This window comes from Coregonus clupeaformis, chromosome 19 (assembly GCF_020615455.1).
Source record: "Coregonus clupeaformis isolate EN_2021a chromosome 19, ASM2061545v1, whole genome shotgun sequence".
Classification (NCBI taxonomy): Eukaryota; Metazoa; Chordata; class Actinopteri; order Salmoniformes; family Salmonidae; genus Coregonus; species Coregonus clupeaformis.
In genome coordinates this window covers 23,604,546-23,619,903 of record NC_059210.1, presented here as the reverse complement: position 1 = coordinate 23,619,903, position 15,358 = coordinate 23,604,546, and the positions used below count along the sequence as shown (strand labels likewise).

At 45.3% G+C, this 15,358-nt stretch overlaps 1 protein-coding gene across 1 annotated transcript; it reads left to right on the top strand.

The window, feature by feature from the left end:
- The first annotated feature begins 6,748 nt into the window (after nt 1–6,748).
- On the top strand, nt 6,749–15,238 carry LOC121531829 (U3 small nucleolar RNA-associated protein 4 homolog). Its single transcript, XM_041837314.2, has 17 exons — nt 6,749–6,863; nt 7,209–7,377; nt 7,573–7,761; nt 7,871–7,955; nt 8,148–8,237; nt 8,423–8,634; nt 8,842–9,013; nt 9,120–9,211; nt 9,380–9,476; nt 9,632–9,696; nt 10,220–10,342; nt 13,408–13,564; nt 13,701–13,807; nt 13,932–14,027; nt 14,200–14,385; nt 14,625–14,735; nt 14,909–15,238. Exons 2-17 carry the CDS (start codon nt 7,219–7,221, stop codon nt 15,023–15,025), a joined length of 2,058 nt encoding a protein of 685 aa, XP_041693248.1. The 5' UTR covers nt 6,749–6,863; nt 7,209–7,218; the 3' UTR covers nt 15,026–15,238.
- The last annotated feature ends 120 nt before the right edge of the window (nt 15,239–15,358 follow it).

Here is a 15,358-nt window from a genome sequence, read left to right as displayed (position 1 = left end):
GACTTACTCAGCCAATCGTTGGCGCACAGGCTGGTCCCAGCCCCTTGGCGCTCCACCGTTGCACACTGTTGCCAGGCATAAGTTGTTATCATCATACCCGTCTCGAGTCAGCACCCATAGACACCGTTCCCCTGTACTCTATGTACCTACGTCCTTGGACGGTTCACAGATCACAAAGAGGCAGTGTTCGTGTATTGTGAGACAAGTTCTTATCTCCCCCTACTCCCTAAAACAGCTCCTCACATTAATCACAGCTTGTTAGGTTAAACAATTTATATCAGTACAGTACAAACCTTTTATGTTTAATCATTAATGCATTCTTTCTAAGCTAGGCATCACATCCAGTTACAAGAAAATAGATCCCCACATTACTCTTCTCAACGAGCAGCGGGTGCTGCCGTGGGCCCCACCCCCGTCCCAAAGCACTCACAGGCGGCCCATTCCTCGCGCTGCAGTCAGAGCAGGAGATGTTCACCCCTCCGTGTCCAGACTGCAAATGAATCGCTCATGCAGGAAGCCGCCGCTGGCTGATCCCGCCCTGGCAAAAATAAATCACTGCATTTGACTCACACAGCCTCAGTCACTTACTCACCTCGTCCACTGTGTGTGTGTGCCTCTCTGTGACATAAGCTAAACATCTAGCTCATCATGTCTCAGTCTAAACTGTACACTCAAAAATACAGAAAGGAGTGGGAATCAAACCCTGAATTCAAAGGCTGGTTGAAGCTGTTTATTGGAGATGATACACGGGCATACTGCCTGTATTGTAAGGCTGATTTCTACGCCAAACTTAGTGATGTAAAAAAACACATGACAACTCAAAAACATACTCAAAAGGCAAAGCCTTATAACAGCTCCACCCAAAACAAGCTGCCATTTATGGTTTAAAAAAATTGACTCTGCAAAAAAAGGCTGAGGCCACCATGGCATTAGCTATCGCTGAACACTGTTTCATGCTGGCATGTGATCACATTGGAGAAGCCTGTAGAGCTGCTTTCTCAGACTCCACTGCTGCTACCCACTTCAAAATGCACAGGACAAAGTGCACAGAAATGATTAATGGTGTTCTAGCACCATACTTTCTGAAAAAGTTGGTCGCAGATGTGGGTGACCAGCGTTTCAGCCTCCTCCTCGATGAGTCCACGGATGTAAGTGTTTCTAAGTACCTGGGGTTGTGATAAGGTACTTTAGTGACACCAAGCAGACAGTTGTATCAACATTTCTGGGGCTTGTTGAGTTGGAGGGAGGAGATGCCAAATCTATAGCCCGTGCTGTTGTGGCTTTCCTCGAGAAGTGTTGTCTTAAAAAAGAGAAACTCCTGTGGATATGGACTGACAATGCCTCTTGTGACAGAGATTAACAATGGGGTCCATAAAGTGCTGAAGGAGGAGTATGGCCTCAAAGACCTGGTTCTTATTCGCTGTGTGTGCCACTCTCTGCAGCTTGCTGTAAGTCATGCTTCCAATGACACCATCCCCCGTAGTGTGGAGTACTTGGTACGAGAGACTTATAACTGGTTTTCAGTGTCTCCAAAGCGCAGGGAGGCCTACAAGGCCATATATGAGACCATCAACTGTGGGGAGAAACCTTTACAGATAACCAAGGTGTGTGCCACACGTTGGCTCTCCATTGAACCCGCGGTTTCACGCATTTTGGACCAGTGGGAGGAGCTTAGGCTGCATTTCGCAGTCACCAAGTCCAGTGAACACTGCTACATGGCTGAGGTTTTATACTCCATTTACAGTGTACATATTGTATCTGACTTTTTTGAAGTCAGTGCTGGGTGAGGTACAGTTGGCCATCAAGGCTTTTGAGGGAGAGCAAGTAGATCCTCTTAAGCTACTTGACAGCTTGGTTAGCCTGTTCAAGTCTGTGAGCAGCAGGGTGCTGAATCCACTGGCAAATGTTGATGTACTCAAAGGGCCAATAGATGGATACATCAGTCCCAAACCGTACCTTGGTTACCTTTTTGAGTCAAAGGCAGCTGAGCTCCACCTTGCGCCTGAGGATGAAAACAATGAACGAAAGCGGTGTGTAGCCTTCACCATATCCCTCACTAATGAGTTGAGGTTGAGACTGCCGGACAACATCGAAGCATTGCAGTACATGTCAGTTTTCAATGTGGAGGAAACTCTAAAGCACAATAAGAGCCCTGGAGAACTAGAAAAAATAGCCAAGCTCCCCTGCAGAGATAGACAAGATTGTCCAGCAATGGCGTGCCATCCATCTTAGTAAATGGAATGAGACAAAAAACACACTGGGCTTCTGGAGTGTGATTTGGAAGTTCAGGGATGCAGTTGATATCAACCCGTTTCAAGAACTTGCCATGGCTGCTGTGTCTGTGTTGTCCTTGCCACACTCGAATGCTGAAGTCGAGAGAGTATTCAGCCAGATGAGTGTGGTAAAAAGCAAACTTAGAAATCGGATGTCCTTGCAGACCATTAACTCCGTCCTGTACATTCGATATGGACTGAAGCTGTCTGGTGAGGCTTGCTATGAGCACCAGCTGCCTGATAATGTTTTGCAGCTTTTTGGCACATCAGCTGCTTACTCATTTAAGTCAGCTCCCTCAGTTGCTGAACCTGCCATAGAGAGCCTTGACCAAAATGACGATGACCCACTCTTTCTGTGAGCCAGCACAGCCTGTGTGTGTGTGTGGAGGGGGGTCTGAAAAAACAACAACAATTAACCTGAATTAGGGCCAGACTAGTTACCATCATTTTCTCACATTGCCATTGACCGTTTTTTCTATTGTCTCTTTTTGGTCCATTTAGATTGTTAATGTAGATTGTATACAAAAAAATGTTTTAAATGTTATGGTTACTGTGACTTGTTGTAGGCTCCTAAGTGGACCATAAGGTTAAAAACCAAACCAAACGTAAGATTTTTTAAAAACAAAAATATAAATAAAAAATAAACAAATAAAAATAAACCTAAGTAACTCCGCCAGAGTGTCTCTTTTGGTTCACTTTTGCAGGTCCCAAGCCCGGATAAAGGAGGAGGGTTGGAATTGTGACATAAAAAAAAAAAAAGGATCGACAGAAGAAAGTTCATTTGTAGTTCTAAACATATTTAGGGTGTTTTTACTCACTTTTTGTCTCTTCCACAACGTTATTCCTCTCTCCTACAGCATCCATCACAATTACATGCACATGGCCAATTATGCATGACTTTTAGGACAGCCAATAGCTACTTTCCTTACTGAAGAGTTGGCAACACTGCCAGCAGCCACTCAGCAGGACCAGCCCCATCCACACTGGACAGGGATGGATAGAGGAGTAGAAACAGATGAGCCAGTAACAGTGAGACGCAATGCCAAGATAGCAGACGTTTTTCCTTGCATGGCATTAGAGGACTTTGACACTGACTATATGGATGGGCCCAGTGTCGAACAGGTTCCCCTGGTGCAGCAGGTACACAAAATGGAGGACAATCCAGACTTTGACAATGGTAGTGGAGATAGCTTGACCGTTGACAGTACCGTCAAACCGCACAGAGTGACAAATGAGGTGTTGCACGAGTTAGGGCTAGGTGACATTGACATTGAGTCTACTCAGTTGTCGCAACAGTGTAAGGCCAGGCTAGTTCAGCTTATAGCCCGCTACGAGTCTATCTTCTCCCGGCACAAACTAGATTGCGGGAAGGCTACTGAATATGTCCATCGCATCAGACTCAGTGACACTAAGCCTTTTAGGCTACCTTACCGTAGGCTCTCCCCTAACCATTATGACAAGCTCAGGCAGGCCTTGGATGAGATGGAAGAGCGAGAGATAATCAGGAAATCCAGCAGTGAGTATGCCTCCCCGCTCGTGCTGGTCTGGAAGAAGTCTGGTGATCTGAGACTGTGTACAGACTTCCGATGGCTCAATGCTCGCACTGTAAAGGATGCTCACCCTCTACCTCACCAAGCTGATGCTCTGGCGACCTTGGGTGGCAATGCCTTCTTCTCTACAATGGATTTGACCTCAGGCTACTACAATGTGGAGGTGCATGAAGACGACAAGAAGTTTACAGCCTTCACTTCTCCTTTTGGGATATATGAATATAACTGTCTTCCACAAGGACTATGCAACAGCCCAGCTACATTCATGAGGATGATGTTGAGCATTTTTGGGGATAATTTTTTTTCTAGCCTTCTATGCTACCTGGACGATGTGCTGGTTTTTGCCCCGAACGAAGAACTTGGATTGCAACGCTTGGAGTCAGTTTTTGAGCGTCTCAAAGCCCATAATCTGAAATTGTCTCCAAAGAAATGCCATTTCATGAAGAGGTCAGTGCGGTTCTTGGGGCATGTCATCAGTGAAGGAGATGTGGCCACAGACCCAGAAAAAGTGAAGGCTATTGTAGGGATGACAGAGAAGGATCTCATGGAGGATAACATGGACGTGCCCTCCCAGGGGAAGATTCGGTCCTTTCTCGGAATGATAGTCTATTACCAGCAGTTCATTGAGGGGTGCGCCACCATCGCTAAGCCGCTGCATGGGCTGACAACGGGGACGAAGGCACCACGCCATGGGAAAGGCAAGAGGAAAAGAGGAATACATAGGAAACTCACAGCTGCAGACTGGACTGGTGAGTGCAAACAGGCCTTTAGTCAGTTGAAACAAGCTCTCCTCGATCAGGTCATGCTAGCCCACCCTGATTTTAGTAGACCTTTCTTGAATATGTTTGGGAGAACCACACGTCTGAATAACCTTTCCAGTTGATGTTTGGGAGAACCCCACGTCTGCCTGTCAACATGATGTTTGGTACTGTGCTGCAAGACTCAGAGGTTGTAGACTATGACGAGTACATCAAGTCCCTGACGAGAGACCTGAGGGAGGCCATGGAGACGGTACAGGTGTCGGCAACCAAACAGCTGAAGAGGCATGTGGGCCTCTACGACAGGAAGATCAGAGGAGCTCCAGTGGAGGTCGGTGATCGGGTGCTGCTGGCGAATAAGGGTGAACGTGGAAAGAGAAAGCTGGCAGATCGTTGGGAGAACAACCTCTATACTGTTACGGAGAAGAATAGTGACATCCACATCTTCAAAATACAATGTCAACTGGCCAGGAGAAAACGGTTCACCGTAATCTGATAATACCTGTAAACGTCTTGCCTCTCCCCAACACTGCCTTCGAGACACCTAATATGGGAGACCGTGAGGATCCGAGTGAGGACTCATCCATGAATGATATACCAGAACTGGACATTGGTGAGAGGACTAGGGTGTGGGTATCAGAACAGACCTCGGGGAAGCACAGCCAGAGCACTCCGAAAAAGAAACCACAGATATGCTGGAAGATGAGCCACTGGCGAGGGATCCTCAGAACTCACCACATTCTGAGGGTGCCACTGGTGGCACAAGCATGTCAGAGCTAACCTTTGGAGAAGAAATGTCCGAACCCTCTGAAGAAGAAAGGCATTCTGAAGATGCTGCTGGTAGCACAAGCTCCAGCAACAGTCACAGAACCCTTGACCTTGACTATCCACCGACTGTGGACAGTGACCCACCAGTGGTGGTTGTAGGTGAACAGGTTAAACGTAATAACTCTGTTTGCAAGTGTAATTCAGCAGGGGAGAATGTAACAGGGTTGGTTATGTTTCCGCTTGCCTCTAAAGAAATGTGTATTTAATGTTCAAGCATTCTTATTGGTTGGTTCAACTCTGATGACAATAAGGCATGTTGTGATTGGCCCCGCTTGCAGCTAGGGGGAGATCGTGAACGTCAGGTCTTCCCAGTATGAAAATGTGATGCAAGGGTTAGGTCATGTTCTGAATACTGTTTCATATTTTACAATGTGTACAAGGTTGCTGTACGTTACTGATTTATACATGTGTGGGTATATGGTACCTGTTAGGGATTGAGGGGCTTCCTGGGATGTGCTTTGGCATATGATTGCTGTAGATAAGTGTGTTAGCTAGCATACACCGACGTAATGGTCACATGAGCCCACTGCTAACACAGTTGCCTTCATGCTACAGATTTTGCCATCGACAGCCATCAATATCGTTAAGCTCTGCACAACTAACGTGCTGTTTCCCATTTAACAACAGGTATTTACACATGTTATATTTTGTATTGTATTTTTGTATTTTGTTCGCCCAGTATGAAAATGTGATGCTAGGGATTTTGTCATCGACAGCCATCAATATCGTTAAGCTCTGCACAACTAACGTGCTGTTTCCCATTTAACAACAGAAATAAATTATACTCAACTGGCACCACTGGCTGATGTGATTTATTAGGAGAAAACACAACGCGGGGAGAGTACGATATACATCTGTTACATACCCACCAAATACATAACTAGACATCTAGCAGTCAATAAACAAAAATTATTAAATTAATCTTTCACACACTACAGCTGACTGATACTCACATTGTCATTGTCTCTCAACAGAACTAACTATGTTCATTAACATCGGATGAAATGAAATAGCTAGCTAAGGTACACTACCCTTAATCAACGTTTTATACTGCGACTAGACAGACAAACAGAGCATGTGTGAATTGACCATTTATAAGAATTCTGATGATTGACAAGTCTTACCTTGGATTTATGATTAGTTTAACCATCGTACACAGAGGGGGTAAGAAGAAGAGAAATGCAATATAGGCGCTTAACTAGACATTGTTAGGTAAATATAATGATATATTAACGCTTATTCTGTCGTTGACAAGTCCTGTTTGTTTTTATGTTTTTCCCGCCAGCAAGATGTACCACCTTCTTCCGGCGCATAGACGCGTCACTCACATGTAGGGTTTTCGTTTCCGGTTCAAAGGTGTCCAACGTGGTGTCTGCTGTAATTCAACGTGTGAAACTCTTAGCAGTGAACGTTTGGGGAAAGTGAAGAAAATACTAAAGAAGGGGACAGTACAAGTAAGCGTTTTTTTAAACTGTTTGTATGTGCATTATATATCGGTACTTGCCAATAATATAATGATTTATAGATAGGCAAGCTGTGTTCTTTCAGTGTAACATTACAGTGAGTTTAGCTAACTAAGCGGCCAAATTGTGAGTTAGCAAGCTAACTTTAGCTAGTAACCTTTTTCCAAGTATGCTACTTATGTAGTTGATCTTGTTGCTGTTTACATTTCGTTTCAAATTATATGATTAGCATGATGAGAGTTAACCACACGAGCCAATCTAGCTGGCTAACATTACTGCCGTCCCATGCAAAACTATTGATCCTCTTTTAATTTTAACATGTATCTGTTTTCTTAGATACGGAACAATGGGGGAGTTCAAAGTACACCGGGTTCGGTTTTTCGACTACATGCCCACTGCGATCAGAGCCATGGCATTCAATGGCCACACAGAGAGACTTGCCCTGGCACGAATGGATGGGAGTGTGGAGATCTTCAACTTCACTGACCACTATTTCCAGGAAAAAGTTAGTAGCTTGCTTAATTAATTTGCTGTGCCATATTCAGAATGTAAAGAAACATTTTGTTTGGTCATTACATTCTAGCACATTTAAAAGACTTTGAACCTCTCTCCTTTGGGCATTGTTGATCGACATTGTTGGCAGAAATCGCCTCAGTGTGGTTGTCAAACTTGTCATTAACACTTGTTTTGGAATATGCAGGTTATCCCAGGGAAGGACTCCCGATCCATTGAGTCTCTATGTTGGGTTGGAGGACGCCTTTTCAGTGCTGGTCTAAATGGAGAGATCGCAGAATATGACCTGGAAAACCTGAGACCCAAATACTCCCTGGAGGCATATGGGGGCCCCATTTGGACCATAATCAGCAATACTCAAGGGACACACTTAGCGGTCAGTTACCCCTCTAGAATCCATGTATTTTCAGAAATATTCAGTGTGCCCGCTGTAGGTGTATTTTTTTGCTATTAAAACAATGTCAATGTGGGTTTTCACCTGTTAGATTGGATGCGAAGATGGGACAGTGAAGTTGTTTGAAGTACTTGAAGAGAACATACAGTTTGAGCGCAATCTGGACAGACAGAAAGGTAAGAGGAACAGTCCTGATTCAATTGTCTATAAATGTGTTCCTTCCTGGCTTCCTTAGATTGCAGCCTTTCTTATGCTATAAGGCATCCTCACTCACTGTCAATGGGATTAGGGACATTGCACATGGGTGTTGAGAACTAAACATCTTGTTGTAGTGCAGCCCTGTTAAACATTCTAATCCTGTCTTTCAGGTCGCATCATATCCCTCTCCTGGCACCCCTCTGGCACGCAAATCGCTGCTGGCATGATGGACATGATCCGTGTCTTTGATGTTCCAACTGGTGAGCTATGATCTGCCTTGCTGTTTTGAATAATCAATTTACATTTGACCAGTAGTGTTGAATTCGTACTTGTTCCAATAGGCCAGTGAGGTTGTGGTGTTAAGGTGCTGCAGTCTTTGTGAGTACCATGATGTCCATGTAGCTACTTGTAGTTATATCCTGACCCCTAGTGTTGGTTGTCTCAGGTCATGCTGTACAGAGGCTCCTGGTGGACCGGGGCGTTGGAGGCTCTAAGAGTCGTGAGACAGTAGTCTGGAGTGTGGCCTTCCTGTCAGACCATACTGTCGTCAGCGGTGACTCTGCTGGGAAGGTCCAAGTCTGGGACGGACACACCGGCACGCTTGTCAAAACACACCTGGTGACCAAGTGGGATGTGCTGGCACTGTCTGTCTCTAAGGTGAGAGGATATTCTCTGCAATGGACACCTGGCGTTAACAAATATCTTATCTCTCCTTCCAGATTGGTGCACTCTGCCTATTTTTATTCAAAAGGCAGAGAGCAGGTTGACATGTCTGAAAGCATATATTTGTTTGACACAACTACTGATGTTTATGTTTCACTAGAATGGAGCTTCCTTCCTGACTTGGCTGTGTTTGATTGACAGGACGAGACCAGTGTGGTGGCAGGGACGTCAGAAGGCACTGTGATCCAGTTCCAGTTCATTGCTTCTACTCTGCAGGAGCAGGACAAGGAATGGGTCAGAACCAGGACCTTCAAGAACCACACCCATGATGTCAGAGCCCTGGCTGAGATCGAAACTGCCATCGTCTCTGGGGGTCAGTACTAATGCTCAAAGATGAAGATGAAATGCTACTGTAGTACAATAAATGTTGCTTTATATTGACTGCATAAAGACTCATTCTGGATACATTATCTTCTCAGGCATGGATACCCACCTTGTAGTGAGACCCCTCTTGGAGAAGTTCGATGAGAAGTCACATGCTTCAGGACTTCGCAAGATCCACTTTCCTCACGTGAGTGCAGAAATGACTCTGGTGTCAGTTGTTGCAAATAATATCCATTGCATTGTTTCTGAATAGTGAATTCAATGGAATATTCCTATTAACTATGAACATGTTTTATTTTTATAGAATTGCCTTGAAATGCTGAATTTGATCCTGTTTTATTGTTGTTTTTTCCAGCGGAATCTAGTATCCTGTGCAAAGAAGGCAGGGCTACTGCTCTTCCAGTTCCCTGGTCAGCTGGAGCTGTGGAGATTGGGAGAGAGTGATGGACAGGGTGAGAACCGCACACACACTGTCTAGGAAGAGGGAGATGAGAGATACAGTCAACATCATTGACTCTTTACAAACAAAAGGCAGTGATCATCACACTTGTCTAGTAGGTATAGTTGTTGTGTGCTGTATTTGACGACACGTCGGTCTTCCTTTCAGGGAAGCCAGGAGACAGCTTGCCTCTGAAGAGGAAGCCTGAGAAACTCCTCCTTCTGAAGAGAAAGGTGGGTACATGGTTCCTGCATATACCTGCATATCAACTTGATCTGTAGAACCATCCAAGATCACCCCACCCTTTGGCCTTTCCTCTTAGCCTATCTAATGACAGTATACAGATTTAATTTTTTTTACATTTACGTCATTTAGCAGACGCTCTTATCCAGAGCGACTTACAGTTAGTGCATACATTATTCTTTTTAATTTTCATACCCCATGGGAATCGAACCCACAACCCTGGCGTTGCAAACGCCATGCTCTACCAACTGAGCTACCTCCCTGCCGGCCATTCCCTCCCCTACCCTGGACGACGCTGGGCCAATTGTGCGCCGCCCCATTGGTCTCCCGGTTGCGGCCGGCTACAGCAGAGCCTGGATTCGAACCAGGATCTCTAGTGGAACAGCTAGCACTGCGATGCAGTGCCTTAGACCACTGCGCCACAGAGAATCTGAGTGGCACAGTCTTGAGTTTATATAATGTTAAAGAAATGCTGTTTAACTGTAGTTGTTTTGTTGTGACCTTTGCCCCCAGGGTGAGGATCATATCAGCTGCAGTGCCCTGTCCTCCTGTGGAGGATGGCTTGCTTATTCCACTGTGTCCAGCGTACGTCTCTACAGGCTGCAGACAGACAATAACAACATCAGTATTACCAAGGTATTACCAAATCCTGAATGTGGACAAAATCAGCTTCCTCACCTCTACTGTATTATGTGTGTCGCTCTGGCAGTAGTGGCAATGACAACCTAATGTATTCATACATTGAGATATTTATTCTACTATTTGATCTCTGGTTATGAACTAATTTCCCCGATTACAGTCTAGTCATTAGGGCCTATGTCAACATTACAGGTTTGATTTCTCATTGTTTGACTAATTCATAAAATCCTCTTCTTGTTGAATGTCATTTGAGCTTGTGGAATCTGATAACGGATTGTGTGCTTGCAGTTTCACAAGGGACTGTCATATTTGCAATCATTCAAATGGACCAGACTTTATTTCCATGCCGTTATTTGGTCTGGGCATCCAGTAGATGGTGACATTTATTAGAGAAAGTTTAGATCTAGTGAAAGATGCCAGCATTGTGAGTTGAGCTCGCCACGATCTCCACTCTTACAGTGCTTTCGGAAAGTATTCAGACCCCTTGACATTTTCAGCATTCTGTTACAGCCTTATTCTAAAATTTATGAAATCACAAAATGTTCTCATCAATCTACACACAATACCCCATAATGACAAAGTGAAAACAGGTTTTTAGAAATTTTAGCAAATTAATTAAAAATAAACATAAATACTTTATTTACATAAGTATTCAGACCCTTTGCTATGAGACTTGAAATTGAGCTCAGGTGAATCCTATTTCCATTGATCATCCTTGAGATGTTTCTACAACTTGATTGGAGTCCACCTGTGGTAATTTCAATTGATTGGACATCATTTGGAAAGGCACACACCTGTCTATATAAGGTCCCACGGTTGACAGTGCATGTCAGAGCAAAAACAAAGCCATAAGGTAGAAGGAATTGTCCATAGAGCTCTGAGACAGGATTGTGTCGAGGCACAGATCTGGGGGAAGGGTACCAAACATTTTCTGCAGCATTGAAGGTCCCCAAGAACACAGTAGCCTCCATCATTCTTAAATGGAAGAAGTTTGGAACCACCAAGACTCTTCTTAGAGCTGGCCACCTGGCCAAATTGAGCAATCGGGGGAGAAGGACCTTGGTCAGGGAGGTGACCAAGAACCCTATGGTCACTCTGACAGAGCTCCAGAGTTCCTCTGTGGAGATGGGAGAACCTTCCAGAAGGACAACCATCTCTGCAGCACTCCACCAATCAGGCCTTTATGGTAGAGTGGCCAGACAAAAGCCACTCCTCGGTAAAAGGCACATGACAGCCTGCTTGGAGTTTGCCAAACGGCACCTAAAGGACTCTCAGACCATGAGAAACAAGATTCTCTGATCTGATGAAACTAAGATTGAACACTTTGACCTGAATGCCAAGCGTCACGTCTGCAAGAAACCTGGCACCATCCCTACGGTGAAGCATGGTGGTGGCAGCAGCATGCTGTGGGGATGTTTTTCAGCGGCAGGGACTGGGAGACTAGTCAAGATCGAGGGAAAGATGAACGGAGCCAAGTACAGAGAGATCCTTGATGGAAACCTGCTCCAGAGCACTCAGGACCTCAGACTGGGGCGAAGGTTCACCTTCCAACAGGACAACGACCCTAAGCACACAGTCAAGACAACACAGGAGTGGCTTCGGGACAAGTCTGAATGTCCTCGAGTGGCCCAGCCAGAGCCCGGACTTTAACCTGATCGAACATCTCTGGAGAGACCTGAAAAGAGCTGTGCAGTGACGTTCCCTATCCAACCTGACAGAGCTTGAGAGGATCTGCAGAGAAGAATGGGAGAAACTCCCCAAATACAGGTGTGCCAAGCTTGTAGCGTCATAACCAAGAACACTCAAGGCTGTAATCGCTGCCAAAGGTGCTTCAACAAAGTACTGAGTAAAGGGTCTGAATAATTATGTAAATGTAATATTTCCTGGTTTATTTACACATTTGCAAAAATTTCTAGCACCCTGTTTTTGCTTTGCCATTATGGGGTATTGTGTGTAGATTGATGAGGGGGAAAACACAATTTAATCAATGTTAGAATAAGACTGTAACGTAACAAAATTTGGAAAAAGTCAAGGGATCTGAATACACTGTACATCAGGATATACACTACATGACCAAAAGTATGTGGACACCTGCTCGTCGAACATCTCATTACAAAATCATGGCCATTAATATGGAGTTGGTCCCCCATTTGCTGCTATAACAGCCTCCACTCTTCTGGGAAGGCTTTCCACTAGATGTTGGAACATTCCTTTGGGACTTGCTTCCGTTCAGCCACAAGAGCATTAGTGAGGTCTGCACGGATGTTGGGCGATTACGCCTGGCTCGCAGTCGGCGTTCCAATTCCTAAGGTGTTCGATGGGGTTGAGGTCAGGGCTCTGTGCAGGCCAGTCAAGTTCTTCCACACCGATCTCGACAAACCATTTCTGTATGGACCTCACTTTGTGCACGGGGGCATTGTCATGCTGCAACAGGAATGGGCCTTCCCCAAACTATTGCCACAAAGTTGGAAGCACAGAATTGTCTAGAATGTCATTGTATGCTGTAGCGTTAAGATTTCCCTTCACTGGAACTAAGGGGCCTAGCCCGAACCATGAAAAACAGCCCCAGACCAGCATTCCTCCTCCACCAAACTTTACAGTTGGCACTATGCGTTCGGACAGGTAGCGTTCTCCTGGCATCTGCCAAACCCATATTTTTCCGGCGGACTGCCAGACGGTGAAGCGTGATTCATCACTCCAGAGAACGCGTTTCCACAGCTTTACACTACTCCAGCCGACGCTTGGCATTGCGCATGGTGATCTTACACTTGTGTGCGGCTGCTCGTCCATGGAAACCAATTTCATGAAGCTACCGACACACAGTTATTGTGCTGACGTTGCTTCCAGAGGCAGTTTGGAACTCTGTAGTGAGTTTTGCAACCGAGGACAGATGAACTTTCGCTCTTCAGCACTCGGCGGTCCCATTCTGTGAGCTTGTGTGGCCTACCACTTCGCGGCTGAGCCGTTGTTGCTCCTAGACATTTCCACTTCACAATAACAGCACTTACAGTTGCCCGGGACAGCTTTATCTTTGAACTACCTCACCTGTCACCCCCTCCCAGGTATCCCAGCTCCCAAAGGTTCTGCGCTCTGCACACCAGCTCTGCTTCTCCTCAGACTCCTCCAAGATGTTTGCTGCCTCCAGCCAATCATCAGTCCTTGTTATTGCCCTTAACCAATCTGAGTGCAAGTATGTGCACACCCTCAAACCCAAGTCAGGTCAGTGGATCCTCCGATATTTCACCTCAGTTTGGTTGTTCTTCACTGAAATACCATAGCTTTATTTTGTATAATTCCGATTCTAAACTCTTGATTGTGGTAGCATGGTCTCACTCCGTGATGTTTCCTTCTCCAGGGTCCAGACAGCCCATTCACCTAATGACTACCAGTTTGAATGGGAAGTGGCTGGCGGCCGCAAATAGTGACTGTGAGATCCACGTCTACAATCTACAGAAACTAAAGGTGCGTGGGTTTTCCACTGATCCAGCCAAGCTCTACAGCCGCTTGTTAGACTACAAGTAACACTGATAAATTGTGTAATCTGCTACCAATGAAGGCCTCTTATGACCCTGTTGTTGTGTTCCAGCTCCATTGTATAGTGCCTATATATGGTTCCTGTCCCAGTGCCATGGGGATCCACCCCACCACCAACAACCTGACAATGGTGCACGCTGACCAACAGGTAAACACCATACCACCTCTCATACCACTGCACCTGCAGATATTAGTATCTCTCGATTATACCGTTTACAGGAGTGACCTTGATGAAATTGTTGTGATTTCCACTGTAGGTTTAGGATTTAGTACTCTGTCACGTGTAGTTATGCTGACTGTTCTGTGGTCTATGACTGTAGTTATTTGAGTACTCCATAGTGGAGAAGCAGTACACAGACTGGAGCCGAAAGCTGCAGAAGCAGGGGCTCCACAACGTGTGGTTGGACCGGGACACACCCGTCACTCACGTGACCTTCAACCCTAAAAACCCAAATCAAGTTCTCCTGTACGACATGCACATGTTCTGCATAATCGACCAAAGTCTGGTAAGAAACCTGCATCTCCCAAAGGCATCCTCCTTTTAGTTTTTATTTAAAGTGTTTATTCATCAATGTCCTTGTCATAATAGCCTTTAACAGTCCTCAGTGGAGCCTTTTAATCTATTTAAGGTAACCAACAGTTATTGGTTTTAGTGGCCTAGTATGGATCATATTGAACGTATCACTAGAATACACCTGCTGTAAGTGGCCTGTGAGGTTAACGCTGTCCACCTCTCTCCCCTCAGCCCCTCCCTGACCAGAAGACCCAGTTCTACAATCAGATGACCCTCAGGAGCCTATCAGAGCAGGAGAGGCCCAGTCACCTCCATGCTTTCAAAATATGCAAAACCTTCCAGGTAAGTCTCTCCTGTGTTTGACCAGGTAGAACCCAAGCCCAAACTGGGACAACATCAGGGTTCTGTGGGATATATCCTATATACAGTGATGAGATGTTTAGATTCTGTAAATATAACAGGTCAAATCAGTATGTTTTATTAATGTCTCTGTTCCTATGATGTGTCCTGTGTAGGACCTGCTGTGTGTGAGCCTGCTGGATGACCAGTCTCTGGTGGTGGTGGAGCGCCCTCTCCTGGCCATCACTTCTCAGCTGCCTGCTCCAGTCCGACAGAAGAAGTTTGCCACATAAACATGGAGGAGAAGTGTGTTTTTATGTTTGTCTGTGGCTGCACTTTGATTCTCTACCCTTCTCTCTGAAGTGGACACACATTAATTGGATTAAAAAACAAAAGCCATTTCGGGGAGCAGGGGAGGGAATCGGAACACAGCCTGTGTCTTCACCCCCTGACCCATGCTTTGTAAAGACTGTTTGATACATTAATAAATTAAATATTTACTGTAATGTACAGACTGTTTTGTCATCCACCTCAAGGTAGTCACCTAAAGTTAGCAAGAACGGTCAATCATGCATTTGCGTTAATGGTTAGGTTTTAGTGTAAAGTTTGTCTGTTATTTAGGTCTG